Source organism: Eleginops maclovinus, chromosome 15 (assembly GCF_036324505.1).
Source record: "Eleginops maclovinus isolate JMC-PN-2008 ecotype Puerto Natales chromosome 15, JC_Emac_rtc_rv5, whole genome shotgun sequence".
Taxonomy (NCBI): domain Eukaryota; kingdom Metazoa; phylum Chordata; class Actinopteri; order Perciformes; family Eleginopidae; genus Eleginops; species Eleginops maclovinus.
In genome coordinates, this window is record NC_086363.1 from 9,979,473 (window position 1) to 10,000,859 (window position 21,387).

The 21,387-nt window shown below is 38.6% G+C and overlaps 3 protein-coding genes across 3 annotated transcripts; 2 read left to right on the plus strand and 1 right to left on the minus strand.

Annotated features, from left to right (window-relative positions):
- Positions 1-300: 300 nt before the first annotated feature.
- LOC134877320 (leucine-rich repeat-containing protein 74A-like) lies at positions 301-4,281 on the plus strand. The gene is made up of 14 exons (XM_063902786.1): positions 301-376; positions 724-901; positions 997-1,172; positions 1,356-1,463; positions 1,624-1,717; positions 1,842-1,891; positions 1,972-2,053; positions 2,651-2,736; positions 2,828-3,022; positions 3,121-3,216; positions 3,302-3,430; positions 3,555-3,659; positions 3,779-3,864; positions 4,249-4,281. Exons 2-14 carry the CDS (start codon positions 745-747, stop codon positions 4,268-4,270), a joined length of 1,386 nt encoding a protein of 461 aa, XP_063758856.1. The 5' UTR covers positions 301-376; positions 724-744; the 3' UTR covers positions 4,271-4,281.
- A 3,111-nt stretch (positions 4,282-7,392) lies between these two features.
- On the minus strand, positions 7,393-13,860 carry LOC134877050 (dihydrolipoyllysine-residue succinyltransferase component of 2-oxoglutarate dehydrogenase complex, mitochondrial-like). Its single transcript, XM_063902407.1, has 15 exons — positions 13,711-13,860; positions 11,962-11,995; positions 11,695-11,737; positions 11,368-11,432; positions 11,206-11,280; positions 11,011-11,066; positions 10,789-10,897; positions 10,282-10,413; positions 10,077-10,150; positions 9,875-9,972; positions 9,664-9,794; positions 9,457-9,530; positions 9,256-9,339; positions 8,967-9,134; positions 7,393-8,451 (listed from the first exon to the last, which is right to left on the minus strand). Exons 1-15 carry the CDS (start codon positions 13,771-13,773, stop codon positions 8,317-8,319), a joined length of 1,341 nt encoding a protein of 446 aa, XP_063758477.1. The 5' UTR covers positions 13,774-13,860; the 3' UTR covers positions 7,393-8,316.
- A 1,246-nt stretch (positions 13,861-15,106) lies between these two features.
- LOC134877220 (prospero homeobox protein 1-like) lies at positions 15,107-20,330 on the plus strand. The gene is made up of 4 exons (XM_063902640.1): positions 15,107-16,003; positions 16,285-16,386; positions 16,875-17,069; positions 20,022-20,330. The coding sequence occupies exons 1-4, from the start codon at positions 15,107-15,109 to the stop codon at positions 20,187-20,189; spliced, it is 1,362 nt and encodes a 453-aa protein (XP_063758710.1). The 3' UTR covers positions 20,190-20,330.
- The last annotated feature ends 1,057 nt before the right edge of the window (positions 20,331-21,387 follow it).

Below are 21,387 nucleotides of genomic sequence, written 5' to 3' on the forward strand. Positions count from 1 at the left end.
TTTACACTTATTATGTGGGAGAAAGTACACTCTAAAAGCAAACAAAGTTAATTGTTAAATGTGTGTTGTTTTCTACATCAACTAAAGCCTACTCGTGCCTCGGCTCAGATGCGGTCAACAGCTCCATCTAGTGGTAGGTTTCATTAACTGCATATTTGCTTTAGACCCGACAAATCAATTCACACTATTGACCGATATATGGTCAGAGAGGCTAAACGTAAAGATAGAATAATATTAATATTTATTTAAACCTTTATTTTCAATCGAATTTCAATTGAGAGTATGAACTCCATGGCAACAGCCGTGGATTCCCTGCGGTTAAATCATCTTTTATTTCGGTGAGGCTTCACTTTCAAAACTGTCAAAACTGGTTCAGGTAAGCTGTAGTGTTCTTTACTGTGAATAAGAAATTGACTTTACGTTGGTTTCAAACAGAGAGGAATGTTTGTGTACAGTAATTAGGTTTAATTGGGTCGTTTTCTGCTCTAACCGTCGCTTTTTTGAATGAACACACCTGATAAACACTGGAGAGCTAAAAGCTAACGCTAGCTAGATACGATTATTTTTTTGTCACCCAACGTCTTCAGCCAAGACAGGTTAACTAAACATACACTTTTTCCCTCTGTATACATTGAATTTAATCTGTTCAATATCGTATTTCCACGCTTGTTCAACTTATACAGCTAAGGACAATCTTTAACAATAGCTCACCTGTTCTTACAGGTGAAGCGGACCTGTGGTGTGATGATGGATCAGTGTGAGGAAGAGGAAGAGCAGCAGCCATCTGATCAATCGGTCCTGCTCACAGGAAGCCAGGAGCAGGTGGAGGACCAGGAGACGCCAACCCAGGGTCAAGAGAGCAACAGTGGCGATGAGTGGGACACTGATCTGGAAACAGACAGTAGGTTAAAGTGACCATACAGCTTATAAAAATGATAGTCTTCAATGCCCTCACCTCTTCTCTCTTCCTGTGTTCTCCTGTGTTGTTCCTTCCAGGTGCCACCGATCCGAAGCAGAGTTTGTCCCGTGCAGAGCTGTACCTTCAGGCCTGTCAGAGGACGGGATCAGTTCCTGTATCCTCCTTTCTCCATAACTTGGCTGACACCAATCTCAACCTAAACCACTATGGTGTGGGACCTTTGGGTGCCAAAGCTCTGGCCATAGTTCTGAAAGTAGGGGGGCTTCATAACCTTTAACTATATTATGAAATATATACTATTTTGTATAAAGTAAGGTGATGGTGGGTCTGTGTAAGTGTAGGTTGATGAATCCTTTCCTTTTCAATGCAGTCTTCAAATATAGATAGTGAAAATAATCATTGCTTCGGTAATTTTATTGTTTTTTTCACGAGTCAGACCGACAATATTATCACCAACCTTGAGATGGAGGAAAATTCCCTTGGGCCAGAGGGGACGCGCTACCTGACGGAGATGCTTCAAACTAACATCACCATCGAAAGTCTGGTAAATATTGTATAACTATCACATTAAATCAGTTATAACAAATATGTCTGGTACTCATCTATTCTAAACTGCAAGAGGAAAGATAGATGTTTAAAATAAATATTAAGAATACACAAATGCTTGTTTAATCTAAAAAAATGACAAACTGTTTTATTTTCAGAATCTTTCCAACAACCAGCTTGGCCAAGAAGGAGCGTACATCATCTCCAAAATGCTGTCTGACAATTACTATGTCAAATCCATCAAACTTTCAGGTAATTAACAGAGTATTTAACCTTTATGTTGTTATTGAGACCTCTGCATACCTCTGACTGTAACTCAATGGAAATAAGTGGAGTTTTACACGAATAAGTACATTAATTTCCCCTTCTTCTCTAGGAAATGGTTTTGATGTTTCTGCAGCAAAATATTTAGCTGATGCTTTAAAGGTTAGTACAAATGATTCACAATTTTCATAAATATGTCATCTAAAATTTACTTTACACTTCAACATGTTCTTTCTTTTTAGGGTGACTATGTGATGAAAGAGCTGGACCTCAGCCACAACATGTTCAGTATAACAGGAGGAGAACACCTGGGCCATATGTTAGGTACAGCAGTTTATTTCTGACTGTATGAGGAGAATGTCACTGCTGATGCCAAATACTTTGAATAAATAACATGTCATTTCAATCACAAAACTCACACATATATCACAAAAAGGTCCGCCTTTTTGTTATTTTCAAATAATGTAATACATATAGATTTAACTATATTAAACCTTCTTTTTTTTTTGCATATTTTTTCCATTCAAACGTCGATAAAACTATTTTCTGGACATAATGTGATGCGATATTGCAAAGCCCGGTTGCCAACTTTCAGACTTATTATAGTCCTTCACCTAAATTATAGAAGGGGCTTAACCACAGCTTCCCATATTGGCCCTTCAGTTTGTTACTTGCCTGGCAGAAATAGGAATTAAACTAATATATAAAACAATCTGTTAAAGACTGCCCATTCAAATACTGCAGTACAGTGTCAGTCAATACCAAAAATACTCAAAATGTTATTATACTTAACACTGAGGATATATACTTTACAACCTATATATTTCAATGCAAAAATGAAATATATAATTGATTTAACTTTAAAAGACTTCATGAATATTTATATTTTGTACTTTGACATTTGTTTCCCCTTTCATAAAGCTGCAAATGTAGGTATTGAAGTCCTAAATCTGAGCTGGAACCCCCTTCGTATGGGTGGTGCTATGGCTGTTAGTGCAGGGCTGAAGGTGACCGAAACAACACACTCATAAGCTCTTAGTGAATAAATAACGGAGTTTTCCTATCATCGATGTTCTCACTCACATTTTGTTTCCTCAGGAAAACTCGACTCTGAAGCAGCTCGATCTGTCGTGGAACTCTTTTGGCCAAATGGAGGCGGAGTCCCTGGGTCAGGCACTGAAACACAACAGAACGCTGGTGCTGCTGGACCTCAGCGGTAACTATTTAGACGATCAGGCTGTGACACTGCTCTGCCAGGGCCTGAACACCAACGACACCCTCGGGGTCCTCAAGGTGAGTCGACAAACTGGTGGATCCTGGATCACTGGTGTTTATTACGCAGAATCATGGCACTCTAACTGGAAGGTTTGGTGTATTTGCATTTCGTTAAGCTCTCACATAACCCCATGACGAATACCGGAGCTCTCACGCTGCTAAAAACAGTCCAAAACAACATGAAATCAGCCTTGGAGGAGATAGATATTTCTGTAAGTGCATATGAAGAATAAAAAGTATCTTGTATTGAATGTACGCCTTTAGAGCTTCTTCTAAGCTCTGAGTGTGTATGTGCAGACAGTGTTTGTGAATGAGGAGTTTGTGGAGCTGCTGGAAGAGGTCCGTCAGAGGCGTCCTGCTCTGGGTGTTCGGCACACCACCATGAGCTCTGTCACCAGGAACCTATCTGCCCTCCGGATCCTACGGGTCAGTGGTCAGGAAAGCACGGAAATCTAGGGGAAAGTTTCATAACCAGGATTAAATTGTTCATGATCTTACAAAAATAGCATCCTAAAAGAGATATTTTCTTTGAATGTATTATCTTTTATAGAAATCTCTATCAGAGCGAAATGAGAGCATTCTGGATTTCTTCGAAGCCTTGGATAAAGAAGGAACAACCAAGGTCTCCACCTCTGACTTCAGGAAGGCTGTGAAGGTCTGGCTTGCTTTCTCACACATTGAACAAATCTATCAAAGAAAAGTATTTAACTAGTATTCAGATATCAACTATTTCATGGATGTGCATTAGAGAAAATGATGTTGTCATGCACGCAGGCGGCTAACATACCTCTGGATCAGCAGCAGCTCGAGTGGTTGATCAGGAAGTTTGACAAGAGCTGCACCGCCACCATTATCTACAGGTCAGTCAGTGAAGGTGAAAGTAGGAATTTGATTCTTATCCAATATTTTATAGTCAAGAATAAATCAGTAACCTTTTTAAAGAAAAATAGTCCCATTTTAGACAATTTTCCTTAGTCATCAGGTCAAACAAGCAGAAGTTTAGAACGTCGAACATTTATTTGCCCTGTTTTGAGACATATATACAATCCCTCTTGTTTAGTGGAAAAACTGGCTTTATTGTAAAATAGTCTGACATAATAATAATAATCTCAGTTCATGGTCAATTTGCAAGATTTGTCTAGAGTTTGGTCGTGAAGGAGGTTTTAATTTGGATGAAATAACCCTCTTCTCGCGATCCTTCACTTTTAACACTGGGTGAACTCAGCGGTCTCTTTTTGTTGCAGTCAGTTTGCTGAGCTGTCCTAGAAACAGAGACACAACTAGGATGAGGATAAGGAAGACATCTGAAAATAAAATTTAACGGAGTCAGTTATTTCATAATGTGACGTTGCCATACAAGTTTCATAATGTCACATTTTTGTGAAATATAGAGATAAGGAAGCGGAACTGACACACAACAGCCAACAGGTGTATCCTAATAGCTCCCCCTCCTCTGTCCACCCGCTGCAGTCCTTAGCTCAACCCAATTCTGTCCAGTGTGAATACTTGAACCGCTGACACCAACCAGCTGCACCCACCTGAGCGCTGCCAGCTGTGTCTGCGGCTGGGACACAGGGTCCTCCACCTCATTCTCTCCATCCAAAAATAATCTTCAGGTATGACAACAGAACATAGGAGGAAGAAAAGGAGCTGGCATCCATATCAAAGGACCGAGAGGAGAGAAAGAATAGAGCCAGATGGAAGCTAGTTGTCTCGCCCACATTGGTTAGCTTTGAATGAAACAGCCTGTAAAGGAAACGGCACGTCTATGAATATGGATGTGCAGCATTACTTATGCAGGGCCGGCACGGCGGGATTATTAAAGGTGGGTTGTCTCAAGGTGTGATATCCGACAATCAGTTCTGTCTGATGGCTTCAGTGATAGAGACCATGACAGGAAGCACCTCTGTATTAACTCATGGAAACGGCTTGACACCTAATATTATGGGTCGTGAGAATACAGGACAACCCTTTTAAACTTATATCATATTTCAAATAGAAATCCAACGATTATTAAATTAAATGTTGATTATTAAATGAGTGGCGAACTATTTTGATACCCTATTAATCGGTTTGTTATTATTTTAAGGAGTCAAACATTTCCGATCCTAGCTTTTTAAATGTGAATATTTTTCCCACTCTTGATGATGACTACTTCCATTCAGTCGTGGACATAACAAGACATGAGAATGTCATCTTGGGCTTTGGGAAACAATAATCTACATTTTTCTGATTCTATAGACATGGTCTACTTTAAATCCTAAACCAAAGTCACCTTTACTCCCTCAATGTTTCTGTTTCCACTTCCTCTGCGCACACAGTGTCTCTTCTCTCTCTTCATCCCTTTAAAAACAAATTGTAAAATTGAAATTGTTAAGAAACTGGAAAAAATATTAGTAATGTGCCTCATATACAAAAGTCAACCGTCACAGTGTTTTTAACAATTCCAACTCCAACAAAGTTATTTTAGAACTGGACATCTTCGTAAAGTATACAATTATTAAGGCCTGTAAACTTACCTTATTTGGATTAGTCTCTTCTGGCAAGTACTCAAAAGATTTCCGTCACAGTGCAACTACAATGCTGCTTTGAGAGCACAGACTCTCACCAATGCCACGCTGCATTCAGGTGCATCACGATGGTTGAACTTACCTGAGTTTGGGAGTGGTTCTTCCGACTTTAGCGTGTTCATTAGATTTATGTCGTAATGTAGAAAACACAAAAGCTACAAAAAAAACATGGGTTGTATTGCTCCAAGTTTTTAAACACACTTTCTATCTCCGTTTCAGATTAGATTCAAATTATATTTAAAACAGGTTTTTAAAATGTTTTAAACAAGCTCAAATGAAACATATAAGATGTCAGCGACTGCATTCACAGGGAAGGAATACAGGATTATGGGTTAGACGTGAAACCACAGCAGGATGTTAGTCAGAATCAGTTTGTCCATGAACAAAGATTATTCATTTGACAAAATGTGTGAAGATGTTCCAAAAAATTAAGAGTACTTAAAAGCCCTTTTCAGACTCTAAACTTATCGAGTACACCCTCTAAAGTTTGTGTTTGAGAATAAAAATGCAAATGGTCCATTTTTCTTGGTAATAAAAGTCTCACCTTAATCTCAAAACACACTTTTACAATAGGCCTAAAATACAATCATTTTTTACAATGACATTGATATAATTAGCTATTTAAAAAGATAGAAAAAATAACAGAATAATTTAGGTAAATTATCTCTCTGATGTGGCTTAATGAAAACAAACAGCTAGCTGCCAATTTCTAATGGGCCATCTTTCATGTGAATGGACACAAAGACTTAAAACCCACGTCTTATTGAGCGGTGCGATTGGAAATTCACAGATTTGGCCAAATTTTGAAGACGGAACAAAAACCTGCCAACAAACCCTTCAGATATCTATGCACCCACTGGCACACGCTGCCAATTAGCATGATCTCGAAAGCGCTAATGGAATCTTGAGTGGTAATAAAAGTAAATAATTAAATTAGAGGAACCCTTGTGTCATTGTTTGCTGTATTCAGGCCCATTAGGAGCTCCAGTATTCTCATGGTAATATAATGTTGGGGCTTTTTTGTGTCCTCATAATGAATTCAGTGTTTTTTCTCCAAACTGTGTTGTTCAGACATTTATGTAGGTGCTGGCAGAGAAACAAAGACGTACATTGGGACCCATTGTCCCCCTTGTGATTATTAAAGTAAACAGAAATATGAAGGGGTATCATACACAGCTGCACACACTCGAGCCTGTGTTTGTGAAGTGGGAGAAAGGGCCAAGCAACCCTTAAGACTTTGTCAGAGATGATCCCATTATTTGGAGCTTCTCAAGGGCCGAGCGGTTGGCGGGCTAATGAGGCTTTGAAGATCGCTCTTCGCCACAGAATTCATGCGCAGGAGCAAAATGGATTTGGCACGAGATAAAATGCTTCAGCCAAGATCGGCCATGAAGACATTTCCTGCCTCAGCCCCTGGCTTTTATTTTGCCATCGTGATAATTCGGAGTCCTTTTTAAATAAACAAAGTCCATTCTTAGGAGATGAGACCCAATGTAAAATGTGCCGTCAACAGCTTCTCTGGTGCTATACAAATTCAAAATTGCCGAACACAAGTTCCCAGAGCTCAATATGACATTTTTGGCCATTGTTTTGTGCGCAAAAAACAAACTTAAAGACCAAAGACATTTAACTTACGATCATACACACTACTGTAGGAAACACATTTGAGAGCCTGTGACCCAAAAACTTCAAACCGATTGTCAAAAGTTGTTGTAAACCTCTGGATAATATAGTTAACGGGAATTTGAATGTACGTATTGTTTTAGCGTCTTGAAAATCAGCATGAACAATGTTTGTAGTAAAATGTAAAAAGACAGATTTCAGAACATGAGATGTTTAATGTTTAAAATTGTTTCTTTAAATAGATACAAGTATTCTATATATAGGATAGCATAATGAAAATCTCATCCAACATTGAAGCTAAACATAAAAAACCTGCTGCCAAACTGTGCGTTTTGAACCTTTCTCCCAACATATTGCCCAAAAATTAACAATTTACTGTAAAAAACATAGAGTTTAGATTGTGTTTGTATGGCTGAACAGTGAGTTCCTGTACGTCTGTTTTACTAAACGCTTGTAACAATTTGATCAACATTTTTAGACTTAAATGGTCAAAGGATCTGCAATGCAGGTGTAAAGAAAAAGGATGCAAGACATGGATGAATATGCGAAGCAGGAATACAACGGGAGTCTCCTCCAGACATGGCACGGGTATATGCGCGATTTAACCATGGTTGCTGATTCTTTAATCCAGACTGTTGCTAGTAACAGTTTCAAACCGGAAACCAAGGAATTCTCTCAATCCTGTGTTAACATTCAAAAACATCTTGAACTAATCTGAGTGAGCTCCGCTTTGCCCTGCTGTGGAAAAAGTGGCTCAGGAACTCCCGACTAACGAGAAGGGGAGAAAGTCATGAAGACAATTGTTGCCAGGACAAGCCATTTTGTTTCTACTGCTTCATATGTTCATCTGAAGAGCACATGGGTATAATAACACACCCGTATCTTAAACATTTTAAGCATGCGTTCGCCAATCTGATTCCAATTGAAGTGTATTCCTTGCTTAAGATAGTACAATATATCTCACAACCGTATGGGTGTTAGTGTGATATCCTCCTGCATTCTGAACAGATAAAGGGACAACCACAGTTGTGTAGGCAATTTTGTACGATTTGTGCGTGTTTTGTGAGGTGGAGTTCATTTTATGCAGCTTTAAATAAGAGTAACGTGGCTGTAGGAACATCACATGTCCAGAAGCAGCACTCGTGGGTCTTCCACCACTGCTTTGATCTTGCGGAGGAAAGTCACCGCCTCTCTGCCGTCGACCAGTCGGTGGTCGTATGTCAGAGCCACGTACATCATGGGGCGGATCTCAACCTGCCAGAGCAGAAAGGACGTTTATTGATTATGTTTGAGTTTACTGTAGCAGTAACACTATCGCATAATAAGTATGTATACTGAAGTCACTCTTCATACTTTTACAGCAAGACGTTACTGTAGGGCTGTACCCCATGAACATGTGATCAGATGTAAACGCGTGGTGAAATGTATAAATAATAACATATATATTTTCCTTCATATTTTTAGACTTTTGATGTTCTGGAATTATTTGAAAAATGTCCAAGTCATAATTAATCCTACTAATCTGGAATCTAATTCTTCAAATAGAAAAATACTAGTTATATTAGTGTAGACAAATTTGTATCTGTAACCAGGATGCAATAAGACCAGGATAAATCATAATGAATATTAAAAAAACGTGCCTGGAAATCAAATCAGAATGTTAACATTATGTATGAGAAGTTTTGAACTATTTGGTAGTGCTTTATATAACAGTTTCTATTGAAACACAGGGACATGATAATCTGCAGCTACAGACACATAGCTCTCACCTTGCCATTGATGGCCACGGGGCGATCGAAGATGCCATGCATGCCGAGGATGGCAGACTGTGGGGGGTTGATGATGGGTGTGCCAAACATGGAGCCAAACACGCCGCCGTTGCTGATGGTGAAGGTGCCTCCGTCCATATCTTCAACAGCTAGCTGATTGCCACGAGCCTAAAGCACACAACAACAAATGACTTACATTTTTTTCTAAAACATTTAAAAAGATATTGGTTTCAATCACTATTGCATAGCATTTTAACATGACACATTTCTATTGCATGAAGACTTTTACCTTTTCTCCCAATGCATTAATGGTTTTCTCAATGTCAGCGAAGTTCATGGTCTCTACATTCCGGATCACCGGTACGACAAGCCCCTAAACAAACACACGTTAGTCAGGTGTATGAAGCGTTAAGCAGCTTTGCAATTTAAAAAGATTATTCATTTTATTATTGGATTATATATATATATTTTAAAGAGTCAAAAGTCATACCTTTGGAGTCGACACAGCGACACTAATGTCTACGTACTCCCTGTAGACGATCTCTTTGGTAGAATCATCGATAACTGTAGTAAAGGCATTTTGGGATACAAGACAAAAAAAAAAGACATTTAAAGTATTATTCTAGGCTTTGCTAGCAGGGAGTTGACTCCATTGGGGAAAGTTAAAATGTCAAGCGAGAGAAGCACATTGTGTTACCGGCATTGACAGCAGGCTGGTCAGACAGAGCGTGTGCAGCAGCCTTCACAAACGCCGACATGAAACCCAGCTTGATGTTGTGCTTCTTCAAGAATGCATCCTTATGGAGTTTCCTCATGTCCTGAATGTTGCTGAGGCAAAATAAAGGAGTTATTAGGAAAAAGTTGATTAGATTAGACCACTGTAAATACTATAAACTCCAGCAGCTCACCTCATGTCCACCTCGTTGAAGGTGGTCAACATGGCGCAGGTGTCCTGGGCCTCCTTTAACCTCTGGGCGATCCTCAACCTCATGCGGTTCATCTTCACCTGTACATACAGAGAAAAGACATCATTAGTTTATATAATAAGGTCAAAGAAGAAGCATAACAAATGAACTAACATCAGGAGAGTTTAATAAGCATGTGTGTTACCCTGTTTTCTCCTCTGCCCCCTAGTGTTGGAAGAGGTGGAGCTGGAGCTGCAACTGTGGGCTTGATGGCAGAAACTTGATAAAGAAGGAAAGACAGAATGAGATATTAACAGTTTGCTGGTGGCGTGATCAGATACCGGTTTACACCATTTAATAAAATACATGCTTGATGTATGTGGATTTAAGTGCTACAGAAGGAAACTCACTAGGTTTGGCTTGGGCAGCTTGTGGTGGCACTGGAGGCATGGCAGTGGGGGCTGGAGGTGGTGGTGGGGTTGGAGGGGCTGCTGCAGCCGGGGCCTCTGCAGCCGGGGCAGGAGCAGCTTTGGCAGCAACGACTGGGGAAACACAAGTAAATTAGGACCAAAGTAGTATGGGCCTAACGATTCTGTAGGACACTTTTTTCCTGGATATGGCACAATTGAATACATTCAGCAGATTCACAGCACCATATGTAATGCTACAGCAGTCAATAAATAAAATGTATCAAAACACAATGAAACTAACCAATTCTGAAGATTTCTCACTCTTGTATTTAGCTAGGTCTGAGAGAAAAATTAACAATCAATGAGGGCAGAGGAAAATATTTAGACCATTTTTAACCAACTTCGATAATTGTATACTGCATATGACCTAGGGAAAGTTAAAACTGCCTTTCTACCGAACTCTAACATATTAAAAATGTTTGTTTAGTGATGGTTAACTAGGCTTACCTCCTTTCCGGAGTGTGAAGAGCGGCGTCCCTCCTTCTACTTTCCCTCCATCAGGCACCAGCAGTTCCTCAATGACACCAGATGCTGGAGCGGGGACTTGTACTGAGGTCTGGAAGTGTGATATGAAATGTTTCAGGAAGTAATTCTCGTACTCAGTTCGAAGGAAAAATGAATAAAGATCATAAAGATGAATTAACAGTTGATGGTTTTTCTTCTTCATACCTTGTCTGTCTCAATTTCGCACACCACTTCATCTTCTGTCACTGAGTCGCCCACAGCTAAAACACAAACAATACAATGCCATGTAAATCATGTTCAAATATATGGATACTCGGCCGGTTCATTGGTAATACAATATGGGACACTAAGACCTTTTGAAATACTGAGACTTTACCAAAGATATGTTGACATACTAACCTTTCTCCCACCTCACGTCCCCCTCTGAAACAGATTCTGCAAACGCAGGAGTTTTGACTGTGACCAACTCGTCCCCTGTACAAAAAAAACCCAACAGTTGCTATAAATTAAACTGAGCAGAGCAGAGTCGTCTTCAATGCATGATGTTGTTGCAACACGTACTGTGGACAGCAGATGTCTTGAAGTATCTGATGTGGAAGACATTCCCCGATGATGGAAATTCACATCTAAAATGTCGAGAGGAAAAACAATTACTTTTATTTCTGGACAAACTAAATGATTGTGTTCAAACAGACACACAGAATACTGACCAGCACCTTCTTGTGTTTTTTTCCCCTTTATACTACATTTAAATTCCCTTTAAGATAGTTGTATGCATGAATAAATAGATAGATCTAACACTGACTATGCTAAAGACTTTTGAAACATGTGGTAGTGGTTACGGAGAGGCATTCAAAGACAGACAACAGAATGGGAGAGAGCACTTACGGCTGAGAATTCCTGTAAACTATCTGGCTGCAGACAGGTAGGCCTTCAGAGGAAAAGAAAGAAGACAAACAAAATCAACCAGATGTTCTCCTGAGGCTCTACCACGAGATGTGAGTGGAGCTGGAAATTAACCACTTATCGGCATCTTAGTCACTCAACAAGCATCTCTTACTCTGCTTTGGGTAATCCACTCATATAGTTTGTTTATTCATGTGAAGTTACTGATAAGAGTCCTAAAACCAGCTAAAGGTCTAGAAGCACACTTACCTGATACACTTTGTCGGACCAGCACATTATTGGCCTGAAAAGATAAAAAGAAAACAGTAAAAATCTGTTTCAAATGGATCATATTATACTTCCAGCCTTTAAGGGAAGTTTTTTAAATCCCATATGTGATTATGATTGTGATAAAACCTGTATTTGGCTTAAAGTAAGCTTTGAAAACAATACATAACTTTCCCCATAAATCTAACACAGAGGTTAAAGAGTTATGGAGTCTACTTAAACTGCTGCAGAAACAAGCTTAGGTAAGCTGTAAGATTCCTAAATACATTCCCCAGTAAACTGCAAACATTCATAGCTTTTACTTTGAGTTAAACATCTGGATTGTTCAATGCTGACAGAGGTCGACTGCATCACATTGCTTTATGTATGACTCATGTTTGTGGGTAATTTGAGGGCAGTGCCTCTAGTGAAGAAGTCTGCCTAGTTCTAGCTTCTCCACTGATGTTTATCTGGTGGAATTGTTTGTGACATTAAGCTAACTGATGTAGCATGCCGGAGCTGGGTGGAGGTGCCAGAAATGAAATATTTACAGTAGGTCAAAGCAGGCTTGCAGACATTTTTCACTGCCCTGACTCACTAGAATAACCACAAAGGCTAAAGTATTCACTTTTTCCAATCTCTATTACTTTAGTTGTTGCCCTCAAACTCTAGGATTATTTTATTATTTCCAAAATATAGTTTGTGCAATTACAGACACACATTTGCAAAGCTAATGAAAGCCGTATAACAGATGTACCCAGCAATAAATATAACTTTAATTAAACAATTCCCGGTATATCTAGCACAAAAACAACTCTTGATTCAAGATTTCAAGATCTGATCCATCAAATAAAAGTACATTTTAAAGCACAAATTCATTGATTCCATATCCCTTAACCTTCACTCTTTTTTGCTCAGTTGCTACTTTATTTCTTAGGCTACACCTCACAAAATTAACACCCTGCAATACATTCTTCCTTTATGAAGGTTATTATGATAAGATTCAGTTTCAATTTCAACTTGATTCCAATTTGTGGTGTACTGTAAGTATAAATTGGGTGGACACATTTATAGAAACACCTCAGTATGAGATTATAAAACTCACAAACTGCAGCCTCAAAAATGAGTGACATACGTCTCTTATCATGTTAAAACACACAGTGGGCCATAGTCCACTGTAAACAATAGCACAATTCTCCTTGAAGTATGGAGAACTGCACTTAACCCTGACAAGACACAAGCTGTTGCTCTGGTGATCAGGTTTCAGTTCAATACCTGCTCAAAGCACTGAAAAGGCAGCTGAAGCTTGTGAGGGCAGAGCCATGCTATCCCCTTGGCAACACATGTATGTCATGTCAAGTGTATGTAACTGGACATGGGCTATTTCTGTAAGGTCAGCTGAGACAAACACCTCAGTCTTGCAAACACACGACACCACAACATGCTAACGTTAGCCTGTCAAGATAACTAAGAGCAGTAAACCAGGTATTGAAATAAAAACAATATAGTTTACAGTGACATTAGATAAAAACCTTGTTTAAATAGTCAGATATGGATGCTGTTTTCTTCAAACTTGACTTCGCTACCTCTGAAGCTGTCAGTGTGTGTCTGCCCTTGGTAGGTGAGGCCTCTTCATGAGCTAACGTCTGTTGAATGCTAACGGTAGCTTACAGCTAGCTGTGTCTTCTTTTAAGTTTTTTATCGTCTCAGAGTTATTCCACAGAATCAGTTCAGGGTTTCTTTCCAACATACCTGGCTCACCGCTGACAGGGAGCGACCAACCGTCCTGTATGCACATCTGGATCGTGATAACATAGCGCTAACTTGCGGCTGTGATCCTTGTTATCTGACAGCAGTTGAAGAAGCGGTGCGGAAGCTCCGAGTGGGAGGAACCATTGCTGTTGACCGGGGAGGGGTGTATAAATTGGGCTGCGTTAAACCCTTTTTATGTACAGTCTATGGTTAAACCAAAACCTGTGGCCCGTCAGATTCTGCGACTCAAATATCAGTTGTTTTATGTTTTATCCGTTTTTATCATGCATTGTTACATTCCTTAATATTATAGCTTATATATCAAAGCTGCTGCTCTGTAGAATTCCCAAATATTGACAGCTGTAAACAGAAAAGGGATGATACCTCATTTGACAGTAGCCTAATATATCACTTTTCATGTACTGCAACAGTAAAAGATAAGGAAATATATATAGTGGGTTTTCTTTATTCTCAATAAATAATGTAATGTAATTATGAGCAGATAGGGATGGGATAGGGTGGCATATTTTGGCCACACCTCCTGTTTTTTTTGGAGGGGCTTTCGGCTGGACCACTACAAATAGTCATTCCTCCAGAAGCAAGCTCCAGACCTGCAGCCTTCTGGGGTCCTTTCTACAGGCAACAGGTGGGTTTCATCATACTGTGTATGTGCTGTTTATTTTTTCTAAGGTTCTCATTTAGTTTTTACAATTTCTTTAATGCCATATAAAACTAAAATTAATACCTCAACTTATCTTATCTCTATTTTAGACTTGAATCAAGTCTGAAATTAAAAAAAGTTAAATTAAAAAGTAGCCAATATACCAAATTCTTATTTAAATTCATTATTGTTGTTTAATGTTTTAAAGTTGATTTTTTATTTTTTACAAAAACAAGATCTTCACATGTTGCTGTGACTCCTCCAAGAATTCAAAGAAGCAGGTTGATTGGGAATTTCTCTCAGCATCTGCATTAGAAATAACTTTTTCAACCCTTTTTCCTTCACAGTGCTGTCATTTTTAAACCTTAAGGCATGAATCCGAGTGTTTGGAGCAAAGGTATGTATTCTTCTAGCAGTATTGGCCTTGACGGCTTTCAGGCAGAGCATCTTTCTTCTTTTCAACCGGACCCCGTGCTGTCAAATGTAGATGTGTCAGGCATTTCTATGTCATTACACCAAGACAATGAGGACAGAAAAATGCTATCGGAGAGTGCTTATTACAGAAGTGGGGATGGTGCTTCAAGTTCGACAAATCCATCTAAAGACAGCACCACTGGACATTCACCCATAACAAGGCACCCGTTTCCTCCATCCAGTTTCTGTGGTCACCATGATTGGAACATAAACAGTGGCCATCAAGCAAAGCGTGCCAGAGTAGAAAATATCATTAAAGGCATGACCAGCTCTCCAGGTATGCACTGCAACAATGTGACCACAAATCAGTGCGTGAAGTCAGACGGCATGCAGGAAAAGATACATGATCAGGAGGATGTGGGAACAAGTGGATTTGGCAGCCAGAGAGCAGGAAAGCAGCTGTGGAATCAGCATCTCAGTGCGGATGAAGTAATCAACACCAAAGATGAGGATGAATCTCCTGAAACATCTCCAAGGGTCACAGGTTCATACAGTGACTTTCAGACCAGCTCAAGTAAAGAATATCAAGCACGGAAGAAGGTGATGAACTACTTCCAATCCAAACCGGAGAGGATAGAGCTGATAGCAGATGTTTTAAAGTACGAGCTGTCCAGAGCTGTCAGTAGGAGCGTTGACTCTATTTTCAAAAGCATGCCACTTATTCAGACAAACACTGAGGGGAATGCAGAGACAGATATACGTCTTCAGTCATCAGTTGATCAAGATGAGTTAGAACTATCCTGTTGTGGAAATGCAGAGGTGCAAGTCCCAGATGTTCAAACTGAAGCTATGTCTCTGGTCGTACTAAAGCCTCGACTGGAAAACAAGTTTGTCCACCACCATCGTCCTCAACCTCCAATCCTCTTCAGTAATCATGACTCTGCTCTGCATGAAGATCAGCCAACAGAGAGGATTCACAACACCGTCCGTCAACAGGCCCTCAGGTGTTCTCAGGATGCATGCTCCAGAGTTGGTCCAGCAAAGTTTGACACACATCGGAATTCAATCAAAGTGAGGTCGAAGGTCAACTCCAGGTCTGTGAGAAGCCCACAGACTCACACTGCGGCTGCTGACCCCATGCTGATGGAAAGCCTGTGTCTCCCTCATGTCAAGATAGAATCTGACTGCCTTGTGAAGACCAACCTTTACATGCTGAATGTATCCTTTACATGCGTCTTAAAGAAGGAGTCTTACTTTTGATCTTTTATTGTGTTTTTTGTGGGTTTAACACTCAGTCAGCAGTGACAGGATTATTTTTTACCCTTGTTATAGCTTCTTAAGCAGCTGACTTTACATACCAGTTTACCCTTTCATTTGCTTATACGAGGTCCAAATCCCAACTCATTCTGTCACGGTATCTTTTCTTCTTGCTTAAACAAAACCAACATGTTTCTTATGTTTAGGGTGTGTGTGTTTAACCTTAACACTGGTGCATTTAGGAGGGTCTGACCACAAATCATCTGAAGAAAGCAAAGCTCATGTTCTTCTACACGCGCTACCCGAGCTCCCTGGTGCTAAAGATGTGTTTCCATGATGTGCAGGTAAGGAAACACTAGAAATATTAATCACCAGTGCAATTCTTCCACGTGTCATTTTAACAGATCATTTTACAAAACACAACTTAACAAATAATACATTTTAAGCAGTCGGAAATTGTCCTTTTTTTTAACCTGCGACTTGTTTTATGATACCAAACCATTTTTTATTCCATTAAAATGTATCTGTCACCGCAGAAAAAAGAATCAGTCCCAGACAAGAAAATACTATTTGTTTTTTATTTGTCAATAATATCAAGCAATCAGATCAGGATTTATAACATAACATCACTATTGCAATTTTGTAAATCTAAAAAACTGTAAAAATGGCAACAATGTGGAAAAATACTTTAAACTTTAGTCAAGTTTTATTAATATTTTGAATACAGTAAATAATGCTTATCACCTTCTCCCCCACATAGAAATGAATTGTTTACACTGTATTAAACGATGCACTTTCATTTCACTCACCTGTCCCTCTGCTTTGTCCTCAGTTCTCGCGCTGCATCACCTCTCAGCTCATCAAGTGGTTCAGTAACTTCAGGGAGTTTTTCTACATCCAGATGGAGAAGTTTGCCCGACACGCTCTCATCGAAGGCGTCTCCGATGTGCGGGGGCTGACTGTGGGTAGACAATCAGAACTTTTCAGAGCTCTCAACATGCACTACAACAAAGCCAATGACTTCCAGGTAAACTGCTGGTAAACTTCATTTCTCATCACCCTTAAAGCATTACATAGTGGTCATATTTGTCTCACGTTGATTTGTCCCTCAGTCATTTGTGTTTTTGTTGCTTTGGGAGCTTCCAGGGGGATCAAGCCACTGCCTTATTTTTGTACAGTTCAACGCATGATTTACTTTTATTAGAAGCGTGTGCGTGTTGCTCAAAATACTGTTGATAGTCTTAAAGCATAACTTGCTCATGTCTGCTTTGATGCATCTCATTTGCATAAATGATAGTTCCCTTACAAGAATAATTACATTGAAGTGTTCTTGTATTTTTGTAAGTTATATTATACACACCAAGTAAAATACACACAAAATAAGATTTGATTCATTCATGTTTGCTATTTCAACACTCAAATGGTATCATATAAAACTACTAAAACATATACAAAACACATACATACTTATAAAGTACACACGAGGCAGAAAAACAGTTATTTGGTATTCAAGTAATGCTGTAATGAAAGGATTGTTCGGCTAACTCTATTTGGTCGTATTTATATTGTCCTAATCTTTATGACTATAGCACAGTTGGGTTCACAGACGGTCACATATTTAACATTAACATAGCTTTAATATTATTTCTTCTTATTAGCTCAACTATTTTACAAATATATTAAAGCAACAGTGAGAAGGATCAAGGACAGTTATAGGAAACAAGTTTTAGAAGTCATTTACTTAATTTATTTCACAAGAGTGAATGCTATGATAATGAGCACAGCTGATTAAAACACAATAATGGCCGCCTGTTTACTGGAGAAGCATGCTGTGAAGTAAATGTCCCAAATAATATTGTTTTATTTTGTAGTGTAAAGTTTAAATATAAACACATTTTTGATTTGGAGATTTCAGTCATTCAGTTTGTTACATTTATGTGTTCAGTTTATTATTTACAACTGAAAACTATTTCACAATGTGGCCGATGTGCTATACAAATGTTAACATCATATTACTTTTTCTGGTATATAGAAATAAAAAATCTATGCACATTTTAACCAGCAATACAAATAGTTTTGATATTGAATGTGAAATTTTCCATGCATAAATGTGTAGTAAATAAAACCTTACTGCACATTTAAGGGTTTTGTAGAGTTCAAGTGGTTACATTTGAGATGTTTTTACTACCACACATTTGGACTTCTACATGAGAAAACCGCTAAGGACAATATGGCCTACAATTATTTATTACTTTATCATTCATAACTATGACTAAGAATACAATGAATTATGTGTTATTAAATTAAATGATTCAAATGAATCGATCAATGAATGAAACATTATTTTAATGGTTTTTTAAAAATTCTTTAGTTATTTAAAACACTCAATCATAAGTCACCGAGTGCTGTTCTGTACTTGGTTATAGCTGCACAATGCTCAGAATATCTTATAAGTACAATTTTAATATTTAAGGCGTGTAAGATTTTTGGATCACATTTACTTTGATATTTCTAAAATTAAGTATTTTTAACAAGTTCATTAAAATGAGTGAAAAGGAACCAGTGTAATGGATATAATTATATGAATACATTCATCTTGAAGTGTCAAAGATTAGAGGGAAGAGAATAATACAAAGGACAATACAACAATTGAAAAGCAACAAGACGTAACGTTTTCCACCTTTAGTTTTTTAGGTTTGGCTTTGGTTTGTTTTCTGATGAGTGACAGACTCTCAACCTTCATCCCTCGAGACATGAAACAAAATGATGTTAACTTTCTCTCTTTCTTCAGAATTACAAGTGAGCTGATTATCCGTTTTGTTGTATCAGCAGTGGTGTTGGGTGTGGCTGCTGAAATCAAACGTGCGTGTTAGACGGAATGAAAAGAGAGACTGTCTTTTTTGATTTAATAGGTTGGCTTCGCACCACTTAAACAGTAAATCTCCTTTTAGAGATGGACCTCAGTTGGTCGTTAATGAACCACACACTGTCACTTTACTGCAAACGAAGGCATCAACATGCACACATACATAGTAAATACTGACATCACATGACCATAGAGGCAACCCTTTCTCTGACCTCATTTTGAGTTTAAGGTGACCTGTTAAGGGCAATAACATGTCATTATTTTAGCATTGGTGACCATTAGCTGATTTTTAATAATGCAATACAAAAGTATAAAGCAATGCAATATTGCTTGACCAATGTTAATTAAACTCTCAAGTATTACTTACCATCATATTAGTGAAGATGCTGCAGTTCATAGAAGCGGTAGTGCTAAAATTGAAAAGTTTGCCAGGATGAATTTTCAGAACAGAAAGGGTCCATCCTCTGGGGAACACAAATGTTCTCACAAGAAGTCATGGTACATTTACTCTCTAAACTCTGATATGTGTACAAGTAGGTCTTTTGACCAAATGGTGGTGAGGAAAAAGCAGAAAATAGCAAAGCATTGGTTTGTTTTATTACGCTACAATCTTGAATATTTCCATGTTGCTCTCCTTTGCAGCACCTATGGCAATGAGTGATAAATACATGTGCTTTAGATCAAACTATTAAAAGGCCACTTTAGATTTTTCCCGTCAATGTCTCCACAGACACCCAGCTTGTAGTAATGCAAAGGCTCATTGTTGGGCCTTCAGATCCAGTGTTAACTCATTTTGCTAACATTTGACAACAGACAATAATCAGTATTATTTTGGAATTGGATGAATTGGCAATTTCATAAGCAGGGATATTTTCAGAATTTGCATTCGTCAATAAACAAAATGATCAACATCATCCATTCTCTGGTTGAAAAAGTGTATTGATCATTTGAACTGGTTGAACATATCGTTTTAAATGAACCAAATGCGTTTTGTTGTGTTTTGACTTGTTACTTACCTTATGGATTTCCAGGCATCATTATGATTCTTTACAATATAAACAGTATGTGTGCAAAAGGTTTTAAGGTATGTTATCTTCTTCTGTGAAACCACAGGTCCCTGACAGTTTCCTGGAGGTTGCAGAGATTACATTAAGGGAATTTTACATTTACATTTCAATGGGCAAGGATCGTGATCCCTCGTGGAAGAAAGCGATCTACAAGGTGATCTGTAAACTGGACAGTGACGTACCAGCTCAATTCAAAACTCGTCACTCTGCATGACAACCAAGCAGAAGACATCATGTGCCACAGTCTGTCACAATGTGGACTTACTCTCACCAAACTATTTAGTTTATAATAAGGAACCTGTTGTATTGCATAAGTGCGTTATGTACACGCTTGCACATATCGAGACTCCACATATAGAGCAGATTGATTAAGGCTTCAATGGCTGTTTGTTTTTTCTTCCATGAGGTCATTTGACATGATTAGTATCTTGCTATATCAACCTTATATTATAGCAATAACACATACATACTATTTAATCTGTGACATTTTTGAGAGTCATTCTTCTTTAATAAGTGCAAATAAGGGTCCACACCAGACAAGTGAAAAAATACATTTATTATACAGCAGTGCTTTATTGTCAAAATATGAGTGTGTACAGAATATATTAAGGTTACATTCCAAAATGATAAAATTGGTAATTTACAAAATAGCAGTGTTTCCGTCTTTCTTCCATACTTACTATGAAGATCCGTCGATCCACTTTCCAGATGGCACACTAAGGCTGGATGTCCCCAGGAAAATCAAACATGGTCTTCATCGGCGGTGCTGTGTGTTTGTTCATAATTGATGATCCATATTTTGTCTTCAGTCATTCCCAAAGGGCAGTCAAAAGATTCTCAGCAGGTAAAATGGTTGTCCTTTTTGCTTCACAAGTGTAACGTTTGTAGAAACAAAATGTATATTCAAAGCAGAATACAACTGCTTACATTTTAACCATGATAATGACACTCTGAATTTGGGCACTTAATATTGATAAGCAGTTTGGACATAGGCATGCGAAATAAAGTCTTTGAAGGTCATCCATTATGCAAAATCCATCTATTCATGGCTTTTATACATTGCTGTGCCCTTCTGTGTTAAGAGATTCGGAAAGTTCCAGGATTCTCTCTCTTTTTGTCTTGATCCATCTACAGAAAACCTGTCTGAAGATGAGGTGATCAGGGGCGCAGCCAGGAGCAGCTCATTAGCAGCTCATTAGCAGCTCATTAGCATTTAAAGCTACAGACATAGAATCAGCACTTTTGAAACAGGGCTGAAACAGAGGGGTTTATCACGTGCTATAATGCATGATCCGTTTGGTTTTTCGAGCCAAACACTTCAGAGACATGTTTTGTATATATCTGAGATCTATATTGAAGAGGAGTATAATAGAGGACCTTTGATATCTTGTCGTCAACAGTGAGTGAGCAGA